Source organism: Acomys russatus, chromosome 9 (genome assembly GCF_903995435.1).
Source record: "Acomys russatus chromosome 9, mAcoRus1.1, whole genome shotgun sequence".
In the NCBI taxonomy this organism is placed as follows: domain Eukaryota; kingdom Metazoa; phylum Chordata; class Mammalia; order Rodentia; family Muridae; genus Acomys; species Acomys russatus.
The window spans coordinates 38,862,840-38,890,799 of NC_067145.1; the positions used below are offsets into that span (position 1 = coordinate 38,862,840).

General features: G+C 41.9%; 1 protein-coding gene across 3 annotated transcripts; it reads left to right on the forward strand.

The window, feature by feature from the left end:
• Positions 1-7,164: 7,164 nt before the first annotated feature.
• On the forward strand, positions 7,165-27,123 carry Mtpap (mitochondrial poly(A) polymerase). Of its 3 annotated transcripts, none has more exons than XM_051151167.1 (9): positions 7,165-7,321; positions 11,124-11,296; positions 12,068-12,301; positions 14,537-14,761; positions 18,429-18,640; positions 20,976-21,202; positions 25,627-25,719; positions 25,803-25,876; positions 26,538-27,123. In XM_051151167.1, exons 1-9 carry the CDS (start codon positions 7,165-7,167, stop codon positions 26,898-26,900), a joined length of 1,758 nt encoding a protein of 585 aa, XP_051007124.1. In that variant the 3' UTR covers positions 26,901-27,123. The 3 variants fall into 3 exon arrangements, with proteins under 3 accessions (XP_051007124.1, XP_051007125.1, XP_051007126.1); XM_051151168.1 differs by having other exon boundaries at positions 7,225-7,333; XM_051151169.1 differs by lacking the exons at positions 7,165-7,321; positions 11,124-11,296 and having other exon boundaries at positions 12,154-12,301; positions 14,533-14,761.
• The last annotated feature ends 837 nt before the right edge of the window (positions 27,124-27,960 follow it).

The following is a 27,960-nucleotide window of genomic DNA, read 5'->3' on the forward strand; positions in this document are numbered from 1 at the left end:
CCAGCACTGAAAATCTGTGAGTGCAAGCATCTCTAATTGGGTAGGTTTCTATAGGAGGAACTACTGAATTATGAACATTCTTAAAGCATAGTTTGAGAAATTCAGTCAAAGCTGGTTTAGAACTCTCTTTAACCTTGATAATTTTACCTATTTTTTTTTCTATTTTTTGCCTCCATAAAGTGAGGTGCATAATAACACCTGCAGGCATAATAGGACCCAATACAGCACTGGCCATATTAAGTTTAAAGGGAAAATAAGTTGTTTTTATTAGGACAATCCTGTGGAACTCCATCCCAGCTTGGGATGGGACCAAATAAAACTACTGTGTCAACAGTGACCCCATGTGGCCCTAACAGAGATAGGTGTGTTAGCAGAAGTGATGGGAATTTTCACTCTTTCTCTTGGTCTTGATGTAAGGGATGGTCCATTTAGATGGCAGAAGCTGTGCTTGAGGTCCATAAATAATCTGACACACCCAGACCTCAAGAAATGGAAAGTGAGCCCTGAAAATCTGCATAAGGGAAGTCCAAGCCACTGTTAAATAAGCAGGGCAATCACACTTGACAGACAGACAGACAGACAGACACACAGTAGTCCCTCTTTACCTATGATGTCACTTTCTTCTGCTCCATGGTCAATCTCAGGCTGAAAATATTAAATGGAAAGTTCTAGAAGCACACAATTCATTAATTTAAAATCATGGGTTATTTCTGAAATCTCATACCATTTTCACTACCCACTCTTATCTTCTCTGGACATGAGGCATCTGTTTGTCTGGCGCCTCCAGACTCTGTACTCCACCCCATTAGTCACTCAGTACTCACTCAATATTGGGTTTTTAAAAATCATTTTAAAAATTTGAGATTATAATTACATCATTTCCCTTTCCCTTTTTTCCCTCCAAACTTTCTCATCCACTCCTCCTTGGTCTCTTTCAAATTCATGGCCTGTTTTTTTATTAGTTGTTATTGCCTGCATGAATGTATATATATGTGCTATGTAATTATGTTACATATATAATATATGCAATCTCTCTCTCTCTCTCGCGCACACACACACACACATACACACACACACACACACATACACACACACACACACATACACACACACACACACACACACACATACACACACACACACACACACACACACACATACACACACACACATACACACACACACACACACACACACACCCCTTTGGTGCCAACTGGCATACTTGTCCCTGGGAAGACCTCCTGCCCTCTCAGCTCCCTTAGCTTCCTGTAGCTCTGGCATAGGGTTGCGCCACATGGTCTCATGGTGGTGCCGTATTCACATGGCCCCAGAGTGCATGGACGCAGAGCCTGGCAACTTGAATACTCTTTTTGTTGCTATTTCCCCTCACTGATTTTACTGTGTGATTGGATTTGGCACAGGAAAACCCAACCACACACCTCTAATCCCAGCACTCAGGAGGCAGAGGCAGGTGGATCTCTGAGTTCGAGGCCAGCCTGGTCTACAAAGAGAGTTCCAGGACAGCCAAGGCTAACACAGAGAAACCTCGTCTTGAAAAACCAAATCAACCAACCAAACAAACACCCTAAAGCAAAAAACCCAAAAGCTAGAAAGGACTCCAGGTTGAGGTGCTGTGGGAGTCGGGAGGCCCAGGCTGTCATGGTGCAACTTGAAGTAAACATACTGAGCACTCGAACACACGAAGCAAGTGGCTGACAGATGGTAAACAGACACAGTTCACAGATTTTATTGTAGAGCACACCATGTCCATTTTTAAACCATTTCAGTTTCTCTAATAAACCCAACAAGAACAATAAAATATTATTTTAAAAAATTTTGTGCTTTTAAAGTACAGTTTGCGTGTCTGTTATTTGAAATGCTTGGGGACATTACTGGTTTTGTATTTTTACTTATTTATTTTTCATGTTTGGAGAACTTGCATAGATGAGATAATTGAGGAGACTCAGACCTAAGTATACAATTTCATGCAAACAAGCCTATAAGTTATCTCATACAATACAGCATACGAGTGCCTGCAACTTGACTGTGACTCACCCCGTGAGGTAAGATGTGGAACTCCCACTTGTGTCACACCCAAAGGCCAGAAAGTTTCATATATAGAACATTTCCAAATTCAGAGTTTTGGGTTTGGGCGCTCAGCCTGTACATGGATATCTAAAGCTGACAGCTTCAAGTGGAAGTTTAAAAACTCAGGAGGAAACCCAGAACCACACAGTTAGAGTAATGATGCAAATTAAATGCATACTTTTGAAGCTGTCATGATTTTAAGATGTAATTTGAGCATATTATATACTCACGTCTTTATTTGCCTGCTTGCTTACTTAGTAAGAGCTTGAAACCAGCACATCACACATATGCATGTGCTGTATCACCAAGCTATGTCCTCAGCTCAAGACCAGGAGTGCAAAGCCCTAGAGCCATGTGAAAGTTGAAGGCACTGGATCTCTGTGCTCCTCTGGGAGGACGGAGGGTGGAGACACAAGAATTCTCTGAACCTTGGGGGTCAGGGAGCCTAGAGTACACCATGATGAAAGATAAGAGATTCCATCACCAGCAAGGTGGAAGCTGACGCCAACACCCATAGTTGTCCTCTGACCTCCACATGGGTGCTGTGGCACACATATGCCCATGTAAACATGGTATAACACACATAGAAGGTTATATGGACGCTCTATGATGTTTAAAGGAAATAAGTGTGTGTGTGTGTGTGTGTGTGTGGTGTGTGTGTGTTAGAATACAGTCTTCTGAGATTAACAGTTGGCATCATCTCATCAGATCAGTTGTAACGATTCGCAAGATACCCCAAAATTGGGGCTGTTGGCATCTCTCTTAGAGGGTGGGTTTGGACGTGTTATTAGACACTCACCTGAGGCCGCAGCCACCCCCTTTCATCTTTCCTGCCAGCTGTATCTAATACTGCCTTGCTGCAGGTGGCCTTGAGTCTCAGGAGGTGCTGGAGTTATATAGTGTGTACAGACTGAATGAAGGAGGGCCATGGAGAAGTCATCATCCATGCTAGCATGGGGCTTCTGGGTGATGTGACTGCTTTGGGGCCACCCATGCTCCTGTGACTCCCCACTCATCTCTGTCAGTCATAATAAAGTCATTGGGTCACTCAACCAGACTTGGATTGTTGTTGGTGCCCTATCTGGCATGAATAGATATTTCTTCACATTTCCCCTGGAAAAGCCCAGACTAGTGAGTCTGTCTGTCTGTCTGTCTGTCTGTCTGTCTGTCTATCTATCTATCTATCTATCTATCTATCATCATTCATGATGCGAGGGACTTTCTGATTATTTACCTCTTTGCGGGGGGGGGGGGGGTCACTCATGCCCCTGGTTTCCTGATATTCAGGGATATGATTGTGAACTTTCTCCCAGGAAGAATGGAAATGCCTGGATCCCTCTTAGAGGCTTTTGTATGCGGATGTGATGTGTAGACTTACAGCAACGTGGAGATTAAGAAAGCAAAACCCGAAGCTACAGGTAGTGGTCCTTGCTTTTAATCCCAGCACTTGGGAAGTAGAGGCAGGTGGATCTCTGTGAGTTCCAGGCTAGCCTGGTCTACATAGTGAGTTCTGGGATAGCCAGAGCTGCATAGTGAGACCCCATCTCAAAATACAAAACAAAACAACAAGAACAACTAAAATAAAATAAGAAAGTGAAAACAGGAGGTGGGTAAGAGGCTTTGTGGGTAAAGGCACCTGCTGCCAAGCCTGATGACCTGAGTTCAATCCCTGGTGCCCACATGGTAGAAGAAGAGAACCAACTCCTGCAAACTGTCCTCTGACTTCCACATGTCCCCCCACCACATATAATGAGTTGTTTTTCAAGAGAAAACAATCACAGAATGGAGTTAAATATTTGCAAATAAAATATAAGAGTCTTGTATCCAGAACAAATCTTTTATCAGGAATAAGTAAAGAACAATTCAGGAGCTGAGCGTACAGTTCCGTGTAGAGCACTTGCCTAAAGTACTAATTCTTGGATTCCTGACCTTTGTGGGAAAATATTTTAACTCTTAAAAACAAAGGGCCAAACTCTACCCATCCCCAACACAAATGCCTCATCTAGCCCTATAATGAAAAATAAACCAAATTTTGTGTTTGTGTTTTGTTTTTATTTATAAAGCAAAACATAGAAATAGGCCTTTCCCCAGAGAGAATACACTAAGGCCAATAATTATATTAAGAGATGCTCAGAAGTGCAAGTCAAAAACGTGAGGCACTGTCTCACATCCACTAGGATGGGTGGTATAAAAAACAAAATTAAACAAAACTGAATGACCACAACCACAACAACAACAACAAAAACCAATCTGTAGTTGTTTGATTGAAAATGTCACCCATAGGCTCAGATGCTTGAATACTTACATGGTCCCACTTAGTGGAAGTGTTTTGTTAGGTTCGGGAGGTGTGGCCTTGCAGGAGGAAGTGTGTCACTGGGAGTGGGCTTTGATGTCTCTAAAGACTAGAGCCATTTCCAGAGCTTTTTCTTTGCTTTGTGCTTGCAGTTCAAGATGTGAGCTCTCAGAATCCTGCTCCAGTCGCCACCGTGCCTATGTGTCCTGCCCTGCTCTAACTATCTGAAGCTGTGAGCCCAAATAACTCTTCTATAAGTTACTTTGGTCATGATGTTTTATCATCGCAACAGAAAAGACATTAATACTGCAAACCAAAGACTAGCAAATATTGTCAAGAATGTGCAACACACCAAAACCTCATGGATTTCTTGTGGCGAAGAAAAGGATACAGTCCCTCTGGGATAAAGCCTAGGAATTCCACAAAAAAATTAAAACAGGCACTACAGAGACATGCTACTCTTACAGAGGACCCAAGTTTAGTTCCCAGTATCTACACTGGGTTGTTATGATTGCTTGTAATTCCAGCTCCAGGAGATCCTATGCTTTCTCTGGCCTCCATGGGCATCCATGTGTGTGTGTTTGTGTGTGTGTGTGTGTATGTGTATTATCTGTCACATATATATGCATAAATATATATCAAAATAAATATTATATTTTTAGTGTTAAAACAAGGGCTGGGATGATGGCAAAACAATTAGGAACACATACTGTGCTTGCAGAGGGCCCAAGTTTAGTCCAGTTGTTCCAGGTGAAGCCAGGTGAATCTCAGAGGCTCACGAGCTAGCCTGTCTAGAGAAGACTGTGAGCTCCAGGCCCTTGAGAGGCACTCTATCCAAAGATAAGGTAGAGAGTAACAGAGGAGTACAGAAAGAAATAGAGGAAGACACCTGATGTTGACCTCTGACCTCCAGATGCACACACTTACACACAAAAACTAATTATGAATGTTCTTAGCTACATCAGTTATTGTAGTCAAAGAGTAGCAACAACCCACCAAGGCCTAAAAACTGATAAACGGAGAGGCACATTTGGCACATCAATATTATGGGACATCATTAGTCCACGATATGGACCGATGATACAGTAAGGGGGGGGGCAGGGAGCTTAAAAACATCTATCTATATGAAGGAACCCATTCAGGAGAGCTTACATGCTCTGAGATTTAATTTAAGCAGAATATCCAAAACAGCCATTCTACATAGAAAGAAAGTGGATGCTTAAGGTTGTAGCGAGGCAGAACGGGCAGCTGGGAGTGAGAGCTGAAGGCCTTAGATGATAAGGACATTCTAAACATGACTCGACTAGAAGTCACTGAACAGTGCATAGTAAAAAAAAAGGGGGGGAGGAGGAGGAAGAGGGGGAGGAGGAGGGGGAGGAGGGGGAGGAGGGGGAGGAGGGGAAAGAGGAGGAGGGGAAGGAGGAGGAAGAGAAACATTGCAGTGGATCGCACACACTTAGCTCCCCACTGGGTGTGACTTCAGGAGTGTCACTGCCATCTCCCTGCCTTACTCCTCCATAGGAAGTGGATGGAGGCAGTAGATCTCACCTCATTGTGTTGTAAAGATTGAAAGAGTAAATGCAGATTAGAACAATGTCTGGAAATAGAAACGAAAACTGCTTTGCTGTTTCTCCCAGAAGCCACTGTGCAAATATCTTACTCCAACATATATTGGAATGTGGAGTATCAAGTATTTACACAGAATTTATACACATACATATGATAAGACCTTTGAAGTTATCTTGTCCGTAGAGTACTGTTTTATTTATTTAAGGCATGGTCTCACTTAGCCTATCCTGCCTTGAACTGTCGGTCTATGCACCCAGACCTTCGCCTTCTGATCCTCCTGCTTCTGTCTCCTAGTGCTGGGATTACAGGCCTGATGCCTGCACCTGTATCCAGCTTTCTTTGTAGCAATTTTAAGTATACCATATTTAATAATTTTAAATATTAGGTATTATATTTATTTTTATACTTTACATCTTGTTCATTTGTTCTTTCTTCCTAATTGACATTTATACAACGTTTATTGAGGGTCTGGAAAGGCATTTTAATAGTTAGAGCAAGCGTTGCTTTTGCAGAGGACAAGAGTTTGGTTTCCAGCACCTCAGGAGGTGCCTCACAGTCCCAGGTATCTCCAGCCCCGGGGACCTAGTGCCCTCTTGTGGCCTCTTTGATCATCGCACACACACGCACAAATCCACATAGACACACAAGTACCCATAGTTTACAAACAACGAAAAATTTAAAACTTCCCTTGTTGTGAGGTGGCATGCAGGGATACAGTTCGGGTAGCAAAACCTGCTTAGAAACAAATGCAGAACGTTAGAGGGAATCTAATGAAAATTTAGTTTTTTAAACCAACAACTTAATAGTCATACAAACTTAATAAAGTTAGTAGCACTTAGCACCTTTAAAAAGATATCTCTATAGGTATTAGAAAGCTCTTATTTGGGGGCAAAACAATAACATTGGAAGTCTGACCCAAGTATGACTTCTGAGGCTCATTCATTTTCCTCTTCAACAAAATATGAATAAAGCGCAACAAGTTAAATTCTGTATAATGGAGTAGCAACACCTCACCACAGTACAGTGAGGCATACAGATAGTTAAATTCAGACCACGAAACTATATACAAACCTCGGTGATTTCCATTCTGCCCTCCATAGTTTGCTTTCTACGCGACATCGGCTCCCTAGTTTGACCCAACGGGCTTCCCATTGTCAAAGTCTGTCGGCGCGCATGCTCAGCAGCCCGCTGACCTACTTCCTGCTCTCCTGGCAATGGCGGCTCGCGGCGTGTGGTTTTTGACCCGTTTGCCCCTGTGTTCTCAGAGAAGGAGCCGCGTCCCGCGCTCTATTCCCAGGCACCTCAGTTGTCCAGGGACTGTAACCGCGAACGTCGGAAGCGAAGAACAGCCTTCGGGGATTGCCGAGACAGGTGACAAGGCCGGTGAGGCGGGCGGAGGGCGAGCGGCCACCGGCCACGGGCCGGTGCTCCTCCAGTCACTGTGGAGTCCGACTCCCGTGTACAGCGGCGAAACTGTTTAGGCCAGGAGCACTGTTGGCGAGTGCTTTATAGTCCAGCCCCAAAACCCGTTCGCAGTGGCAATAATTATAATAACCATTATTGCCAGCCAGTGGCGTTTGCTCCGTCCCTGACCCCAGCGCTTCTATCTTAGGGGTAGTAGTGCTGTGAGGAAAGACACTGAGTGAAGCCAAGGCAGAAACTCAAACTGATCGAGCCTCTGGGGAAGAGGCCATTGAGGAATGCCGCTACCCAGGCTTGCTCCTCGCGGCTTGCTCAATCTGCCTTAGGTCGTACCACCTGCAATGCGCTGGTCCCCTCCACATCAATCACTAATTTAGAAGATGGTTTACGGACTTGCCGGCAGCCCAGTCTTGGTAGAGCCAGTTTTTCAATAGAAGTTTCCCCTTGAGATGCCGGTATAAACTTAGCCAGTGCGGTATCCGTAAGATGTCACCAAAGGCTGGGGAATACACCCGAGCCTAACGAACAGCTAATTTTCCTGCCTCCCAGAGCCCTCTGTTTAGGAAAGTGTCTGTTTGTTTGTTTGTTTATTTATTTATTTTTTAAGTGTCTGTTTATTATTTCGGGGTTTTAGCCCAAGCTGTTAGGTAACAGGTTTGCATCGGGTGTTTTAACAGAGGCGTTCTGAATGTCTACTCTACACGTTGTCTATTGAGATCACACCCTCATCTAACTTTTGTTGTATCCCAGGAACGAGTGGGTGCTCTTCAGGATTCTTAGAACAGCTTTGCAAGACATGTGGGGCGTGTTGAATGGTGATTATATTGGATTTAGCAGAAGCTGCTTCTGTTGAAATTTTTTTCAATAACCCTGCAAATCCAAATAAGGATTCTGCCAGAGACTCTATTGTAATTTAGCATTTGTGTGGTGGTTTTAGTTTAAGGGCATTTTCATAATGGTCTCTGGGGCATACAGCAAACCTGTAGAGTAAAACAGAAGGGATTATTACTGGCCGTTCATTGTTTTCCATTCTTTCTCTCTTACATGTGCGCGCTCTCTCTCTCTCTCTCTCTCTCTCTCTCTCTCTCTCTCTCTCTCTCTCTCTCTCTGTGTGTGTGGTTGTGTGCATGTGTGTGTGCAGTTGCATTGTGTGGGCACCTGTATTAGTGCAAGTACACATGGGTCCCAGTATGTGGTTGGTGTGGAAAACCATCTGCGTTGCTCTTCCAGGCGGGATCTCTTAACCAACCCCAGAGCCGGAAGGCGTACCTGCTGTCAGCAGTTGCTCTGGGAACCCTCTGGCTATTGCAGGTGGGCCTCCATGCCTACCTGGCACTTACCTGGTTCTAGGGATCTGGATTCTGGTCTTCAAACTTCTATGGCAATCACATTGACCACCGAGCCATCTCCCCAGCCCTATGGCTCTATTTTATAGATGAGAATAAAAACAAAAAAGGAAGTCTGATTTTCAAGCTCAAGCTTTCCCATCGGTATAGTGGCAGCAACAATAGTGAAACTCTCCTGACTTTGAGGCGTTCCTTCTTCCCTTACTGTAATGCTGCACATTTGTCTCATTAGGAGAATGTGGTGAGGCGGGCCAGGCAGAGCCTACTGCATAGCAAGAAAAGGAATGAGGACTGAGAGGAAGAACAGGCTAAGACCAAATTGACAGGAGGTAGAGTAGTCTCTGTCCTTAACATGGGAGAAGATAGTCTTCCATACTGCTAAATAACTATACATAACAACTCTATGAATTGTACCTTCATAGGTACCAAAGTGAGGGATTATAGAGGTGGAAGACAGTCTACTGCGGAGTGCCTGAAGTCTTCACATACATGAGCAACAGTTGAAGACTGAATGGGAGTTGGCTAGACAGAAAGCAAGCAGGTGGGCATTCCAGGAGGGGGATGGAAGCAAGCAAGTCCATAGCATGTAATGGTGTGTGTGTGTGTGTGTGTGTGTGTGTGTGTGTGTGTGCGCGCGTGCGCGCAGTACCGTGTGTGAGAAGTGTGAGAGCAGAAGTGGAAGGCATAGACACTGAAGAGGAAAGAACACACAGAGTGCCAGCAACTTAGGCTGTGGCATTTAGACTTCAGTTTAAGTTTAAGGTCATGCTGGCAGCAGTGGGGAACATTGACTGAGGGGACAGAACAGCAGTTCCTGAGACCATTCTTGGAGCCAGGCTGCTGACGAGTGGAGCGGTATGGACAGGGCACATATAGAAATGTGTCTTTGGCACCTTGTACAGGAGGGAGAAGAGTGATGTTTCTACTTGTTTGGTCACTTGTTAAAAATGGTGAGTGGTCCCGGCCCAGAGTTCTGGTGTGCCTGAAAGACTTGGCTTTGAACTGGGGCTGATAAAGACAGTTTGAGGATTCAGTAGCTCAGTTGTCATTCATGCGAATCTCCCTATTTCCCATGAAAGTGTTTCGGAGTTTGCTAAAATCAAGTTGGCGTATTTAGAGCACTTCCTTCATTGGGCTCAACCTTTTGATCCTCATGTGTCAGTTACAACGCGCATTCCGTTTAGTCCCTAGAATTGCGTTGGTGTCAAACTTAGTGCTTCATAATTAATAGTCTACCCTTTCCAGCATAAAGAATGCCCTTTAAACTCTCCAATGGAACGTTAATATTTTGAGGAGAAAGCGAATTGTCCGTTTTTTCCTTTGTGGCCAATATATGTATCTAATTCCTGGCTGTACAGCACCCGTCTTCATTTCCTGTCTTTGAAAAACTCCTTGTCTCTACAAAGGTGCAGTTGTCGCTCTGGATGGTCTTGAATTCACTGTAGCAGATCACCTGAACATGTGATCCTCCTGACTGCTAGGACTGCAAACATGTACTTTTCATACCCAGTTTTATGTTGTAGTGAGGATTGAACCCAGGGCCCTGTGCATGCTAGGCAAGTATTGTACCAATTGAGGTGCATCTCTAGCCTTAGATTTTATTTTATTTTTTAATTTCCCTGTGATAAGATGCCTGATCCATGGCAATTGGTTATTAATTGTTTGAGCCAGATCAAGACTTAGATGGAGAATATCTTTATAGTAACTTATACAGGATGTTAAATGTCTTAGAACCATTGCTTGATTATACTTAGACTTGGATAAATTTCCTTTAGGCTTTTCATTATTGTGCACTGTACAGGTTTTGTGTGTGTGTGTGTGTGTGTGTGTGTGTGTGTGTGTGTGTGTGTTTGTGGAAGTGCTGAATGAGTCGTTTTATTTTCTCATTTTTGCTTTAAGGGTCTTGCAGAACTGTTTTCAGCATTGCATCTCGGGTATTCCAAACCACAGGTTTAACGATAGTCACAGAGGACAGTAAAATAGCTGGAAGGCAGAGGTCTCTGAGTGTACGGCCAACCAGGGCTACAGCGTGAGACTTTTTCTCAAAAAGAAGAGGAAGAGGAGGAGGAGTAATCGTAGTAGTAAGACAGAGATTAGAAGCACTATATCTTGAGAAACCTCAAAAAGAAGAGAGCACAAAATAAGCAGGTGGCCAAGCTTGATCCCCCTGTTTGGTCCCTAGTAGCCACATATTGGAAGAAAAGAACTTACTCCCAAAAGTTGTCCTCTGACCTCCACATGTGTGCCAATGCATAGGCACGTGTGTGTACATGTAATAAATACATTTAAAAATATATAATTAGGATAAAATTGTTTTAATTACACATATAATCTTCATAAAGTTAATCAACGTATTTTAAATTTTAGATGTGTATTAGTAGAAATGTTTTTTGTCTCATTTATAGGCTCTGAAGACCGGACCTTCCAGAAGAGATTCTCTGAGGTTCAGAAAGAGAGAAGAGAACAGGCCCTGCGGACTGTTTTGATACATTGTCCAAATAATATCAGTGAGAAAAAGTTTCTCAAGTATCTATCCCAGCATGGACCAATTAATAATCATTTCTTCTATGAGAGCTTTGTATGTATCTAAAAGATCTAGCTAACTTGTTGGTTATGCTTTTGGAAGTAGTTTGTGTTGTTTTTTACAGCAGTGAACACAGATCTCTGTGTATTCTACCTATTCTTTCATTTTTTTAATGAGAGTTTTCTGTCTTGGGTGTAAGAAGAGAAGCCCTTATTCCAATGGTATAGAATTGTAGCTGGGGTGGAGCTCAGTCATTAGGTACTTATCTAGCGTACTGACGACCGGGGGTTCAATCCCCAGCATTGCAGAAAGAGGAGGAGTCGTTAGGAACTTACAATAGAGTGACTTCGTAATCCGAAGAGTGTAGAACAGTGGTTCTCAACCTGTGGGTCTCGACCCCCTTGGCAACCTCTGTCTTTGAAAGTATTTACAGTATGATTCATAACAGCAAAATCATAGTTATAAAATAGGAATGAGAATAATTTTATGGTTGCGGGTCACCACAGCCTGGGGAACTGTATTAAAGGGCGACAGCTAATTTAAGAAGGTTGAGAACCACTGACTTATTGTAGATATTGACAGAAAGGAGGATTGGAGCTGGGCTGGGCTCTAAGCTGTCCCTTTATAGTGTTCTTTTCAGGGCACTGTAATGTTCCTTTTTCTAATCTACTTGTAATACGTTGTGTTAGAATTGTATCATTTATAAAATTCAAAATGAAGTATTTTGTAACAGTATAATTGTTTTGAGGATGCTGTGTTAATGCATTGAATACATACATCATTGTGAAACTTTTTTTTGTTCTTTTTCTTACACTTTTCATATAGGGTCTGTATGCTGTTGTAGAATTTTGCACAAAAGACAGTATAAACTCATTGCAGAATGGAACACATACTCCAAGCCAGAGCACAGAGGCTATAATTCCCTTTAAGTCACGTTTCTTGAACTTAAAGCTGAAGAACCCATCTAACCAGATCTCTGAACAGTCATTTGCACACACAAACAGCCAGTCACCTCCTTCAAACAAGAAGCTCTTTGAATTACTGAGTTATGCAGAAAGCGTAAGTTTGCATGTATACTTCAGAATTTTTAAGATGCCTATTTGTGCGTTATGAAAGTTCTGCTACTCAGCTGCATCACAGGGTTTTAGTCTTACAGGATGACAGGTTTAGAGGTGAGTGAGGAGGATGAGTGCGTAGCAATTCTGCTAAGAGTTGATAGACACAGCCTGTCAGGTAGGTGCTGAATTAGAGTGTGCGATGTCTTGATAACTGTTTACGATCTCAAAATCATTGTATGCTTTTCCTCCTCCTTCCCTCCGTCTTTCAGAGCAGTAAATTGCAGTCATAAATCTCCTCATGGCACGCCCCATTCTTGTATTCATAGAATCCTTCTGTTTAATCAAGGTGTACCATAAAATGTGTATTTGCTTGGCTCATTTTTTACAACTCTAATTTTACTAACGAGTGGAATTGCTTTAAGACATTCTTTGTACCTGGGGCTAGAAAGATTGCCCGGTGCTTCTGAACATTCCTGTCAGTGCTCACATCCAGTTGTGACTCCAGCTTCAGGGCGTCCTACCTCTCTTCTGGCCTCTGGGACAACTTGCTGTCATGTACAGGCGCGCGCATGTGCGCGCGCACACACACATACACACACACACACACACACACACACACATGCATGTAATTAAAAGAAGCCTACACTACAGAATATGTTGAGTAAGAAATGAGTCACCCGGCCGGGCGTGGTGGTGTACAACTTTAATCCCAATGCTCGGGAGGCAGAGGCAGGCGGATCTCTGTGAGTTCAAGGCCAGCCTGTCTACAGAGTGAGTCTAGGACAGCCAAAGCTGCACAGAGAAACCCTGTCTCAGGAAAAAAAAGTCTCCCTTCTCCACTCAGGGACTCCTCATTCTGTTATGTTCCTCACCTTATGGGTAAACCACATGTTGCCAGAGTTTGGGGCTCTTTTGAACAATTGATTTTTTTTTTCTCTCTCTCTTTAATGTAAATAAGTATCTACATTGTGTTCTATAAATGCTAAAGGATCTTAATTCTAGTTTTATCCTATCCTAGTTTTATCAAACTTATAGCTGGGTTAGTGATCTTTACAAGAATCAACTTATTTATCTAGATACTGGGGTTTTTTTGGTTTGGTTTGCCGGTTCCTAAAATTTTGCTTCTGGCATAACATTTCCTTCACTTGCATTGACTTACTGTTTTTAGTTACTGCTCAATTTCTTTATGTGTGGGGCTGTTTTCAAATGGGGTCATTGAAAACTATTTGTACTTAAATAGTCAACTCTGATGCAGTTTTGGAGCCTGATTACTTGACCTTTTAATAATCAGCTTTCTAAAGAGTCAGTGAGCTCCTGAACAAAAATGTGAGGCCTTTAATCCTTGGATTCTGGTGGTTCTCACCCTTTGCACTGGGTTACCTTCCAACTCTGACCTTGGTACTTGCTTTGACCCTTTTTTGGGGTGATTTCTTTTTTTCTAAAACAATACTTTCTACTTACTGTTTACAATGAGTAACTTAATTATAATTGAGTTTTGTTTTGCTAGTGTTTTTGGTAGAGTTTTTTAAAGAATCAACTTTTGCTGGGCAGTGGTGGCGCATGCCTTTAATCCCAGCACTTGTGAGGCATTGACAGGTGGATTTCTGAGTTTGAGGCCACCCTGGTCTTCAGGGTGAGTTCAAGGATAGCCAGGGCTACAAAGGGGGGAGGGGAGGGGAGGAGAGGGGGAGCTGGCATATAAGTACTTAAAATGACCTGGGTAGTTTCCTTTAAAAATAAAGAAACTCTGTCTCAAAAAAAGAAAAAGAAAAAGAATCAACTTTCACAGGCCAGGTGATGGCTTGGTGGAGAAACTACTTGCTGTGTAAGTGTGAGGTCCCAGGTTTGGATCTCTGGCACCCACGTGAAAGCAGAGCCTTAGTGGCAAGTACCTGTAATCCCAGACAGGTAGGTCTCCACAGCTCCCTGGAGAGACCTTGTCTCAACAACTAAGGTAGATAGCAATTGGGAAGACCTCAGTGTTAAAGGTTAACTTTGATCTCCCTGTGAATTCAGAGGTGAAAGCACCCTTATACACTTATGCACCACTGATAATGCGTGCACATGCATGTGTGAGTACACATGTACAAATGCATTTTTAATCTACTTTTAAGTTGGAAGAAAAAAATTTGTGTCTTAAAGGGAGATCTCAAAAGCCATGAAGTCATAGCGTGAACATGACAATTATTTACATAACCTAAGCATGTGTATTTTGTTGCTTCCTTTGGCCAGCTAGATAGACGATCAGCTGAACACTCTCCTGAAGGCCTTCCAGCTCACAGAGGAGAATGTTAGGCTCCGCCATCTCACCTGCTCTCTCATCGAGGACATAGCTGCTGCATATTTTCCTGGCTGTGTCATCCGGCCCTTCGGCTCCTCCGTGAACACATTTGGCAAATTAGGATGTGATTTGGACATGTTTTTAGATCTAGATGAAGTGGGAACCCTCGATGTCCACAAGGTACTAAGTATTCCTCCTCACTGCGACAGAACAGTTAGGAAAGGGAGAACTTTGGCTCTGATGGGTTCCTAGCTTAGTGAGCATGATTAAGCTTTACCTGCTAGTGATTATTTGGAGCTGTTCAGTCTTCCTGTGTGTTGGTCTAATGTGGGGTCACTTACTGTGTTTCTTCTACATGTGCAGAAAAGTTTGCATCCTCAGGTTCAGAGCACTGACATTCGTGTCCACACACATAGGCGTGCTTCAGATGTTCGTAGCATTTTAATTTTGCCAGCAGTCTTTTACTTGTTTTAATTTACCTCTTGGGCTGATAGTCACACAGTCCCTTATATACTTTCAAATAGACTTTGAAATATCCTGTTTTCTACTTTTTCTGTGTGCCACTTGGTGCTCTGGCTCTCATCCTGTCTGGGAGTTACCTCAGAGTGGAGTTTGGTTTTCTCACAATCTTAGGATTGTTTTTTCTGTTCTAGAATGGTTCTTATTACCACAGCCTTAAAAAGATTTGTCTTAGTTTTATGGCTTACTTGGACCTTGACCATCTTGAAGCCATCCTTTGTTTCCCACCATCTTTTCCTCCTTGCTGGTATTTCTGACTTTAGGGTCTCTTGCTGTCATGTCTAGTGAGTGACTGATCTGGCAGTCTCCTGCCATCCTGCTGTGTCAAAAGCTGAGCAGGACAGGTGTTTGCTGTGATGTACTTCCACTACAGTTGTAGTCATGGACCCTGCAAAGCTGTGTATGCTCGGGAGCAGAGGACATCAGAGTTAAATATATCAGGGTTAATAAGATTAACATACATTGGAAATTGAGTTAAATTCCTGACATGGGCACCTGAATTATGTGACACTATTTTATTTTTATTTATTAGACATATTTCATAGAATATGTGACTCAGCCATTTAAAATATTCAATTTTGTATTGCTGTTATTATTTCTGTATTTGTAGAGTGATATAGCCATCAGAAAATAAAGTTCAGACTATTTTTATTGCACCCAAAAGCACCGTCACAGGTGCTAGGCTTTTTATATGGAGGAGCTGGGGGTTAGAAAGCCTGGGCTCTACAGGCAGTGGGAGAGTGAGAACTCTGCATGTTAGCAGGGTAGCCTTGGGTAAAGGTTTTCCAGTTTTGTGTGACATCAGGACATAAAACTCACTCAGGGTTTGAGTTCGACTGAGTTCAGTATTGGGAAACCTACATGATTGAACCTAAGAGCTCACATATGGCCACTCTACTGAGTAGGACTGCTATTGTACCTTTAGAAGTAGAGAGGCTTGTTTTGTTTAGTTCTGTTTTCCCCCATTGTTTGTGGATAGCTTTTAGTTTTTACCTCTATGTTTCTGAAGTATTATGGTAGTATTTAGAAGAAGTTACTTAAAAGGCTTTCTTCCATTATGATGAGGTTGAGGGAATTTGAAATTGTGTGCTGACCCTTTAAAAATTTTTTGTTTTGGATTTATTATTTGCTTATTTTTTTGTGTGTGTGAATGAGTGTTTTTCTTGCATGTATGTATGTATACTGTGTCCTTGCAGTCAGATCCCCTACAACTGAAGTTCTGGGTGGTTGTGAGCCACATGTAGGTGCTTGGTACCAAACCTGGGTCCTTTGCAAGAGCAGAATGCTCTTAACTACTGAGCTATCCCTCCAGCCCCTTTAAATTAATTAATTAATTAATTAAATGTGGGAGTGCTCTGTCTGCATGTATACCTACATGCCAGAAAAGGGCATCAGATCTCTTCATAGATGGTCATGAGCCATCATGTGGTTACTGGGAATTGAACTCATGACCTCTGGAAGAGGAGCCAATGTTTGTAACCATTGAGACATCTCACCAGCCCAAGTGTTGACCCTTTTTAACATCTCAGAGCTCTAGGTCTCATACCCAGTGAAGAACCGATACTAACAGGTTGATTACTGATGAATAAATGAGGAGTCACTTACTAATTGAAATAGTAAGTTTTAGTGTTCCTAAATTTATATGTGAAATGTGTCAATGAACTTGCCATAAAAGCCCTATTAGAATGAAATAGAAAGCTAACATCTGCCTTTGACTTTCTCCATTTTGGCTCTTTTGATAGAAAGTCTTACATGTTGCAGGATTTAGGCAATAGAAGTAAAAATTAGTAACTGTGTCATTTGAATGCCTGGTCTGGGCTGTGTGTTTAGTTTCTGTTTTTTTCTCTTTTTTCCCCCCCGTTAGATTTTCTTCCACTATGTAGTGCTGTAGGAACAGCAAATACAAGAAATACTCATGGAATTAGCAGTTTTCCTGCATATATCACTATATATGTGTGCATGTGAGTGTGTGCATGTACATGTATGTACTTTGTCTGTGGAGGGCAGATTTCAACTTTGTCTCCCTCTCTCTCTCCTCTGTCATTTGAGACAGCACCTCTTACTTAATTCAGCCCTCATTGATTGGCTAGGCAAGCTGGCCAGCAAGCACTGGCTGTATGTAGACACCTTACCATTGGAGTAGTTTCCCAGCCCCACTTGGTAAAGGTTTTATTTTATAGATAAAAGTAGTTTGGAGAGTCTCTTACCTTTCTGTCCATAAGTGATGTGTTTTCCATCATCTACATCCTACATAGTTAGTGTTTTATTTCTGTGCAGAGGCTACTGATCTCATTAGCTACATGTTCTCCTGCTTTCTATATCAATCTCCTGCATCTCAGGGGCTTTACACAGTAGCTGTGTGTCTTTGCTGACGCTGAATCCAGAGCAGCTCAGCACAGCCCTCTAGTCAGCCGGGCAGATTCACTCATTTATCTCTGCCTGTGTTCTTCTATCCCTGAAAACAGTGACAAGACCATAGAGAGCTGAGGTGTGGCCCTTTATGGCTCTGATGAGACCTAAAACGATCCCAGAGGCCTCTGCTTACATGTGCAAAAAGCACACGCACATGGGCACAGGGGAGCTCAGCGCCATGCACACATGCGCAGAGCAGCTTCAACACCTGCCTCTGGCCTGCCTGCTCCTCACAGAACTAGTTCTGCTTCCAAGTCCACTGCTCAGAACTGATTTGTCTTGGTCAGTTGATTTTGTTTTGGTGGCATCATTTGCACTTCTTCTACAAGTCCCCCCTCACTCCTCAGTATCTGTTCTGCTAGCTAGTGACTTTTAAAAATATTTTTAAACCATCCTGGGATGAGTTAACTTCAAATATATCTGTTATTATTTTTTTTTAATGGATTTCTTTTTTCTTTCTTTCTTTCTTTTTTTTTTAACTTTTCCATTGACCTCTGTAAGGAAGTCCCATGTCTTGGTTCTCTCTTGTTGATATGCTGTTCTTCTACCTGTACTCTTCCCCACAATTGTCTGTTGGTAGGTCCATTGGGGTGAGGAAAGGGCAGGCATATGTTCACAGAATTTATGTAATAAGTGACTCCATGTGTATTAGTTCCTTATATACGTATTCAATTGAGGTATGTATGTTAATTATAAAAAATTAGTGGTTTTGCCGGTTCTTGCCTTGTATTTCACAAAACCCAAAGGCAACAAACATCCTTAAGGCTAATTTGCTATGATTGCATGTGTCTCTGTGCTGATTTGTTTGGCCAAAAGTGATTTAGAGTCTTAGGTTCTAAATCATATTTTCCCCCAAAGTCTAAAAAATTCCTTTCTCCCCAAATCCCTTCATAATTATCAACATTTTTATATTCAGAATGCAGGGAATTTTTTGATGGAATTTCAAGTGAAAAATGTTCCTTCAGAAAGGATTGCAACCCAGAAGATCCTGTCTGTAATAGGAGAGTGCCTTGACAACTTTGGCCCTGGCTGTGTGGGTGTTCAGAAAATACTAAATGCTCGATGTCCACTTGTGAGATTCTCCCATCAGGCCTCTGGATTTCAGTGTGATTTGACTGCTAACAATAGGTATGACCTTGTACATGTATTCACTTAAATGTAACTCTCCTAAGGTATTGGGCATCAGTTGAACTTTTCTTGTTAGAAACAGTGGCCCTGGACTCCTAGACATACTTCAGTAATGAGCCATCTGTCTGCTTTAATGTGATGTAATGGCACATGGCTTTTACCACTGACTAGGAGCTCTAAATCAGGAGGATTGTGTATTTGAGGCCTTCCTGGGCTACATATCTTAGTTATGTCAAGACTTTTTCCTTAAGGTGAACCATTAGATTATAAAATAGGAAATCTTTCTTTTTTTAGTGTTCTTACTTAGTACTTCTTAGTATACTCCTAAACAAAATATCAGAGTATAGTATTGTGTTACAATGTTAATAGGACAGTGAAATCTTTTTTATCTGTATATGGATTTATTCTTGTTTAACATGTGTGCATGTTTTACCTGCATACAGTCTGCACCACATGTGTGCCTAGTACCTGAGGCCAGAAGAGGTCATAGAGTCTAATGGAACTGGAGTTACAGAGGGTGCTGAGCCACCATGTGCATGCTGGAAATTGATCCTGGGGGCTCTGAAAGAGCAGTCAATGTTCTTAACCACTGAACCATCTCTCCAGCCCCAGAAATGTATTCTTACCTGTGTTGCTTAACAGTATAAAAAGTACCACTTTATATTAGAAAATAGAAGCACATCTTGGTTTGACCTCTGATTGTCTCTAGGCATTGTCTCTTGTTATGCACTAATTAACTCTGATTACTGGGGCTAGAAAGTGCTCAGATCAGCTTAAGTCTCTCAGTGAATTTGTGTTGCATTTCTAACCACCTGATAGCTTAGGAAAAAGTGGCCACGAATGACAAGTTCTCTTACACACCGAGTAACTTTCCTAAGCTCACCCTAAATTGAGGGGTTCATTCTTTACACTGGTGCTATTATGGCAGTTTGTTTTCTTCTTATTTGTTAGATGAATAATTATGACTGAAGGTCCAGAAAATCCAGTGCAGCGTAGCTTTGGTTAGTTCACCTAGTAAGCAATGCTATGTATTTCTGGATTGCTCTCCAGTGCACTTGGTAAAGTCATTGTGTTTTTTAACCAAATCTAATGTTAAGACATACATTCTGTACTTCCTATGCTATAATTTCTTTATATTATGTGCATAAAATAGAACAGTGATGTCTTTGTAATATTCTATTCTCTTTGTTGAGTTGAGATCGGTTTATAATAACTTTCTTTCTGCAGATTTCTGTATCCTTTTAATGCTTCTTGATGTCAGATGCCTCACTCTGATGTTTGTTCTTCACTTGATGTTTATTCTTCAGCTTAATTTAGTTTCATTTAATTATGTAAAACCTCTTACTGCTGTTGTCATGAGACTCTGGTTTAAATGCATGTTACACCGTGATTCTTGTGCCCTCTTGTCAGTTGAAAAATTACGACACACCACACATGTGGTGATCAGTAGAAACTTAATTTTTAAACATTTCTGATTAATAATCTTTGAATTTTCATTTTGACTGAGAGATCTATTAAAAATAGGCTTTAAACCTGACCACCCTTCCTTCCTTTTGGATGTAGGATATGTTGCCCAAGCTGGTCTCCAAGTCCTGGTCTTAAACAGATCCTCCTGCCTCAGCCTGAGTAAGATAAAACCACAGGCATGCACCACTATACCATTCCTGGCTCTAAGGTGCAATTTCCTAACAGGTGCTTTAGCTTCCAGCTGGTTTTGTTTTTATACATTGGGTTTGAGCAATTTTGGCTATTGCACAATCAAGAATTTCCAGAAAATACTTCCATGATCAAATGAGTAGAATGCTTTCCTGTGTTAGGCAGCTTGTTTGCAAAGGACTAGGTAGGTAAGACATGAGGCTTCAGTGTAGAAACATTATCCAGTATTCTTGTCTATACTGTCAATTTTGAAGAGCCCGTAGACATTGCACTTTTATTTTAAGAAATCATATTTAGAAACTTTGACTTTAAAAAAATACATTGGCATGGATGTGTTTGATATCAAGCATTTACATTGAATTGACTATTGCAGATGCACAGTGGTGTCAGTTGGTTGGCTTTGAGGCAGGGTTGCTGTAGCTCAGGCTGGCCTCCAGCTTGCTTATAGCTGGCGCTGTCCTTCAGCTTCTGGTCCTCATGCCTCCACCTCCCACGCAGCCTGTTTTGCAGGTGCTTGCCACCGTGCCTGGCTGCATAATGCTTTTGGTTTAATCACGGTGTTCAAATGTAGGCAGAAACAGTGAGATGCTTAGATTTGTTCCCAGATGTGTCTTTGATTTGACTCTTGTATCCTAACTTGGGGTTTGAAGTTTTTATTCTTAACTTTTCTGTTTTGAAGTATTGCTTTGAAAAGTTCCGAACTCCTTTATATATATGGCTCCCTGGATTCAAGAGTAAGAGCGTTGGTGTTCAGTGTGCGGTGCTGGGCTCGGGCACATTCATTAACAAGCAGTATTCCTGGTGCTTGGATTACAAACTTCTCCCTAACAGTGATGGTCATCTTTTTCCTCCAGAGAAGATCACCCCCCATTCTTCCAACTCTGGATTCCCTAAAATCCCTAGCAGGTAAGACTATAAGGGTCTTTCCTTTTGACACTAGATAGACATTTACCATGTATAATCAAAGCACATATATTTGTAAGTCGTGTCATTTATTTCTTTATTTTTAAATCTAAAAATAATGGGTGTAAATTTTAATTCTAATTCCAAATTTTAAGTGGGGTGTGTGTGTGTGTGTGTGTTGGAGTGGGAGCTGTGTTCACCAGCATTCGTAATAACTGGTATTGTCAAGCTAGGCTTTTGGAATTGAGAGTTGTGCCTTATTTGTGTCAGTTGGCAGCTGGCTTACCCTAGCCTTCGACCAGCTGGAGCCTCTCACCACGTAGTTGACCCAGCCTGAGGTGAAATTGAGAAAGAACTTGGTAGGTCCAGCTGTGGCTCTGATCACAGTTCCCAGTTCTCAGGCTTTCCATCAATCCTCTCCAGGCAGCACTGTGGTGCCTGGAACTGCTTCCTGGTGTTCTAAAGATTCTCAGTGTAGTTGAATTTGAGTTTAAAAATCAGTCTTATGTGTATAGTGTTTTAAATTCAGCATGCTATTTATGTTATGAATAAATTTAAATTTTGATAGCTTGCTGGAGGAGATAGAAAAATATTCTAATCTGCAAAGGAAGATAATCCAGGGGTACATATGTAGAAAGTGTGTACATAGCTTTATAGTTGTCCCATTGTATATGTTGCTTTAAGGTAATTCTTAAGTGTATTTAGGTCTTCTCTATTTAAAATAACCCTAAAGGAATTTTATTAGCGTGTAACCAGATATGTTTAAAACCATCTGCTGTCTAATCTACAGTGTCCTCTGACATTCTCTTTATGGGTTCCCATACTGACCCATACTATGATTGTGCTCATAATAATTTTTATCTGCTCCTTTAGTCGTAATTTATTTTTTTGCCTGGAATGTGTTTTCTCTTCTCTAAATTATCTCTCTCTGCTACCTTCCGTAATTCAAATGAAAAGTAACCCTTCCTGAAAACTCAACAGATGCTAGTGTAGTTCACAGTTGAGCTAAGGGAAAGCTGAACTGGAGCACTTGGGATTCGAGGGGTGGGTGGAACACTGATGCTAGATTGTGTTAGGGATAGACTGCTTGAGTGCTAAGATCTGGAAAAACCAAAGATGGCCTTATCTTAAACAAAATTGCCTTTGAGTTTCAATATTTTCTATGAAATCTTTTTGATGAAAAAGAACACTGTGCTGGCTAGTCTTGTGGCAGCTTGATACACAAACTAGAATTATCTGAAAGGAGGGGATCTTAATTAAGAAAAAGACTCCATAAGATCTGGATATAAGACATTTTCTTAATGAGTGATTGATGTGGGAGGTGGGGGAGGGGAGTAGCCCATTGTTGGTAGTTCCGTTCCTGGGCTGGTGGTCCTGGGTTCTATACGAAGAAGGCTGAGCAAGCCAGTAAGTAGCACCACTCCATGGCCTCTGCATCAGTGTCTACCTTAAGAGCCTGTCTGTTTGAGTTCCTGTCCTGGCTTCCGTTGGTGATGAACAACATTGTGGAAGTATAAGCTGGTTTTTTGGTCATGGTGTTTTCATTGCAGCAATAGAAACACTAACTAAAACAAATATCAGTAGAGAAAGCTCTGGGTTTTATAGAAATATTTTAAGAAATATTTATAGAAATGTTTTTAATTTTCTGTGTTAGTAATTTCTTAAGTTGAAAACAGATTTTTCTTATACAATATATTTTGATTATAGTTTACCCCCTCCCAGATGCTCCCTACTCACTACCAACCCAAGTCCACATCTTCTTTTTTGTCTCAGAATACAAGCTTTAAAAAACAAAATAAAAACAAACGAATAGAAAAAAACAAAGCCAAAGAAAAAGCACAAGAAACACATACAAATGCTGAGACACGTATATTTGCACACAAAGAAAACACATAAAAACAAAATCAGAAAGCATAATATATGAGCAAAAGATCTGTGTGGGGGTGGGGGGCAAGCCCAGACAAAGCATTGTGAGACAAAAATACTCCAAAGATAGCATTGAGTTCATTTTGAGTTGGCCATCTACTGCTGGGCGTGGTTTGTGTACCCAGTGAGACTCCATTAGAAAAAATATTTCCTTTCTGGTAGATTAAGAATGGGGGCTTGTGTCTAATTCCCCTCAGCACTGGGACCCCATCTGGCTTAGACCTGTGTAGACTCTGTGCATGCTGCCACAGTGTCTGTTAGTCCTTGTGAATCAGTCCTGTTGTGTCCAGAAGGCTTTGTCTCCCTGTCTTTGTCTTCATCCTCTCTGGCTCTTACAATCTTTCGCAGGGTTCCCTGAGCCCTGAGGGGAGGGGTTTGCTGAAGATGTCCCATCGAGGACTGAGTATTTCAAGGGCTCCCACTCTGCAGACAGTTGCGGGAGTCTCTCTTTGTTGCCATCTGCTGCAGGAGGAAGCTTCTCTAATGGGAGCTGAGCGAGACCCTGATCTATGAGTATAGCAGGTGTCATTGGGGTTATCCTACTGCTGTGTTCTCTTAGCTAGCAGTTGTAGTTGCCTTTCCCTCAGGTTTTTGGTTGCCCAGGCGGTGTTGGGCGTGGGTTCCATCTCATGGGCCTAATTCTAATCAAAGTGTCACTATTGCACTAGATTATCACATAGCCAGGTCACCATTTTAGACCACAGAGTTTGTAGCTGGGTTGGTCTTTACCCTTCTCCTCGGGTAGTGTACAGTGTACCTCCTAGTGTATGAACACTAGTCAGTAGGGGTGAAGCTTCTAGGTAGTACCAGCTTGGCTTCTCTGGAGTTAGTGAGATAAGTAGGTATTGTCTGCAGCAGTAGGGGCTTACTGTCAGTTTGTGGAGAGCAACCAATAGCCTTGCTGTAGCATGGGTCGTTTAGGGGTTTCCATGGGGCCCCTTTGTTAGTAATGCTTTAAATCAGAGACACATTCCTGGAGGGAGGGGAGGCACAGCAGCTAAAAGGCAGTGAATATATTTGACTTATGCTGTGTCACAAAAAATATATTCAGAGCTAGCCAAAGTGCATGCTTTTAATCTGCTTCAAAGGTAGAGGCAGATCTCAGAATTCAAGGCCAGCCTGGCCTGCAGCACAAGTTCCAGGACAGCCAGAGCTACACAGAGAAACCCTGTCTTGGCGGGGGTGGGGGGTTATATGAAAGAAAATGATACACACACACACACACACACACACACACACACACACACGTTTCAAAGAAGTGTTTACATAGCATGTGGTGGATGTGCTGGCTTTGTGCTGTTACAGTTTTGGCATGTGGTAAGGCTGTACTCTGTAATGGAGTATGCACAGGAGTTTTGTAGGCTATAGACATGAGCAGAAGAGGAAAGGGTGGGTCTCTCTGTTCCCTTCAAGGGCATGTATGTCCTCAGTATGTTTCTACCACCTTCCAGGAGCACCAGGCTGAGAATAGTCTCTAAGACATGGGTCTTCGGGACACTCCAGCTTCTCACTGAAGCAGTAGAATACGTAACATTGCAAGGGAAATGGCGGTAACACAGATCCTATTTTTTAAAGCATGTAAGAACCATAAGAAAAGAGAGACAAGTTTGAAGGAATCTTATTATCTCTTTCTAGTTTTCCCCTGGCAATTATAGACATTCACAGTCTTTCAGATTATTAAGTGTCTGCTATAGAGTAGATTCAGGTTGTGGGTCACACTGGGAAAGGGATAATCACAGGGGCGTGGTCTTTGTGTTCCCAGCCCAGGGCAGCCTGGTGACATCATGCCTGTAGTCAAACGCAGTCAGGCAAGTTTCAGTAGAGCATGGCTTGAGCTGGGGAACATTCAAGCAGGAGGCAGCTGCTGATTAGCTCTGAGAGATTGGAGTTTGCTTTTGAGAAACATCTTGTACATTGTATCTGTATGTGACAGATTTCATGGTGCCTGGGACCTTAGCAAAAATAAGGAAAGGGCTCCATCTCAAGATCCAAATGCTAGTAGGAAAGTGAATGCCTGGGATAATGTAACCTTACTTAGTTTGTTTCCTAAATTACTAAATTCTGATCACTAGAGTTCTTCATTTGATAAATTAACAGAAAATTTAAAGCCTCTTAGAGCAACTAATTTGTATCATTGTCTCAAAGCATAAAACAGTGTTAAGGATGGAAAAAGAAATCAATTGCTGAGTAAGGGTGTCCTGAAGTTTTGGTGGAAAGTAGAAACCACATGTTTTCATTATAACTAGAAGACTGATTGGTTCAAAAGATGAATTAAAAGAACTGATTTGCTAGCAGATAACTTTAGTATAGTGAAGGAAATACAGCATTGTTTTCACTGTGTGTGATCATTTCAAATCCTTTTTAAGTGGAGATTTAAAATCTATAGCTACATATGACATGACTAATCATAGGACATTACTGTTTAACTGGGTTAATTCATAGATTCCTGATCTGAGTAGGAAATAGTTCACAGTATAAAACTCTGTTTCTGTGTATTTAAGATGCTGAAGACAGATGCGTACTAGAAGGGAACAATTGTACGTTTATCCGGGACTTGAATAGAATTAAACCTTCTGGAAACACAGAGACATTAGGTAAGTCTTTCTCCTTTTTTTCTTGTTTCTTCTTGGATTCTGACAGAATTTTCTCTTAATTTCTTTGTCTTGTTTTCTTGCAGGATTACTACTGAAGGAATTTTTTGAGTATTTTGGCAATTTTGCTTTCAATAAAAATTCCATAAACATTCGACAGGTAAAGAATGTTGAGCATTTGTGATAAGCTGGTTGTCTGCTATACTAGTATTTTCATTTGATTCATTTTTAAAGCACTATAAAGAATGTTTAGGTCTGAGATGGGCTGGTTCACTTGACTTAACAATAGTTTTGCCTGCACATCCCAGTGCTGTGCTTACAAGCATATGCCACTACCCTGACCCTGTGGAGGCCACTGACTCCAAGTCCCAAGGATGGATAGATTTGAATGCTTCCCTCACTCTCAGTGGTCGGGCCTTAATTTAGCACATGCCACTTTCAAAGACTTATTTATATTCTCCCATTTCTCCTTCCCTTCTTTCCTCCTCCAACCCCCCAATCTGTCTATCTAAGCCCTTTTCTTTTTAAGTAGAAGTTGTATTATGTAAAAAGGACTTTTTTTCTTGACCTAGTCCAGATACCTGTCACCCAAGCACTGGCATCATCATTTGTAGATCATAAAGCTAAACAGTTTTGTTCAGGGAATACTGGTAAACTATGTGGGAAAAAGAAAAGCCTGCTCATATCTGCACTCAGAGAAATGCGTTTGTACCCAAAACCCTTGGCAAAGCAGTTCTTTGCTCTGTGACTTACGCTGGCCTGTGTGTTCCTGGCAGCTCAGCACTTACATGTGTCTGTGTCTTCTCTGTTGTGGTCTGTAGGGAAGGGAGCAAAACAAGCCCGACTCCTCTCCTCTGTACATCCAGAATCCTTTTGAAACGTCACTCAACATAAGCAAAAATGTGAGTCAGAACCAGCTACAGAAATTTGTGGATTTGGCCAGAGACAGTGCCTGGATTTTGGAACAGGAAGAAAAGGATCAGCCTTCCCCCTCGAGTAGGCAGCCCTGGGGGCTGGCTGCCCTCCTGCTGCCACCTGGGGCAGGCCACACATCTCTCTCCAAGAAGAAGAAGAAAAAGCCGATGAGTGAAAAAGTCAAAGGCTTGTTAGCATCCATAAAAAGTGGCAGCGCAGAGAGTTCCACGGGCACCCATGGAAAGAGAACAGTCAGTACACAGGCGTGATGGCAACCACTTCCGACTTCTGGGAAGAACGACTGTGAAACTTCGACAGGCCTTAACATCTATCTGATGGCATTTGTCACGGTCTCACACCCTTTTACTTGATCTGGAGTTCTGGATATTTCCTTCCAATCAGGTAGACTTTTATTAAAATATCAGTGGCAAAGAATATGCAAAAGACCTACTTGAACGCTGCAAAGTGGACAGTAAGAATGGATTTCATCAGCAAGCCGGGTGATACTTCTGTCAGTCTCTAATTGGAAATCACTTCAGAACACTTCTAATTATCTTCATGTACAGGTGATGAATCCAATAAAGTTCCAAAGTTTGGTAATAATCTTTAAAGAATATGTTCTGTTTTTCAGCCAAAGTTCTCTTAGTTGGTGATTTCTGATGAATATACAAAGCAGTGCTCTCCCAGCAGGCCACTTCTGTAGGCTTGGTCCGCGTTCCTTCCCTGCCCTCCAGTACCCCCTCTGCTCCTCTGCCCCACTAGCCCTTGGGTAGATCTGGCTTCACTCTGTCCCGTTCCCTCCCTGGAAGGTTTTACCCCACAGGCACCCAAAGTCTGAAAATCTGTACCCCCATATGTGCATCACAAATGAAACCCAGGGTTCACACAGGAAGGGAAAGGTACAGCTTTGTCTTTCTGGATGGGAAAGTTCATTCAGCAAAGTTCCCCCATTCACAGTTACACAGGTTGGTTTTGATTTCCTAACTGTGTCTCCAAAACATAAAGATGCAGAGACTTCAGTCACAGCATTCTGTGTTCCAGGTCAGATATGAAAAATTATGGATATATTGTATTTTCAAATCAAAAATTTTTTTCAAGAATAAAACCCTATTTCTACTGAAATGTGATAAAGCATTTCTGTTATTTCTTCTATTTTGGGGGTCTCTCTTGTAAGTAGTCACTACATCCCCAGAGAAATCTGTTTTACACTGTATTCTCTGGAGTAGCTTTCCTTCTGAAGTATAGATGGTATAGTGCTTTAAATCTGGCTCCAAGCCTGGTCACTGTCTTTGGCTGAGGTGGCAGTTCAAAATGGGAGTGCTGATAATG

What these genes read in the sequence shown, in the direction of transcription:
- Mtpap (XM_051151167.1), top strand. Translation starts at nt 7,165, where the DNA reads ATGGCGGCTCGCGGCGTGTGGTTTTTGACCCGTTTGCCCCTGTGTTCT. An exon ending in TACTGAGTTATGCAGAAAGC is followed by an intron (nt 12,302 to 14,536) that starts GTAAGTTTGCAT and finishes TTGGCCAGCTAG; the next exon opens with ATAGACGATCAGCTGAACAC. An exon ending in ATTCCATAAACATTCGACAG is followed by an intron (nt 25,877 to 26,537) that starts GTAAAGAATGTT and finishes TGTGGTCTGTAG; the next exon opens with GGAAGGGAGCAAAACAAGCC.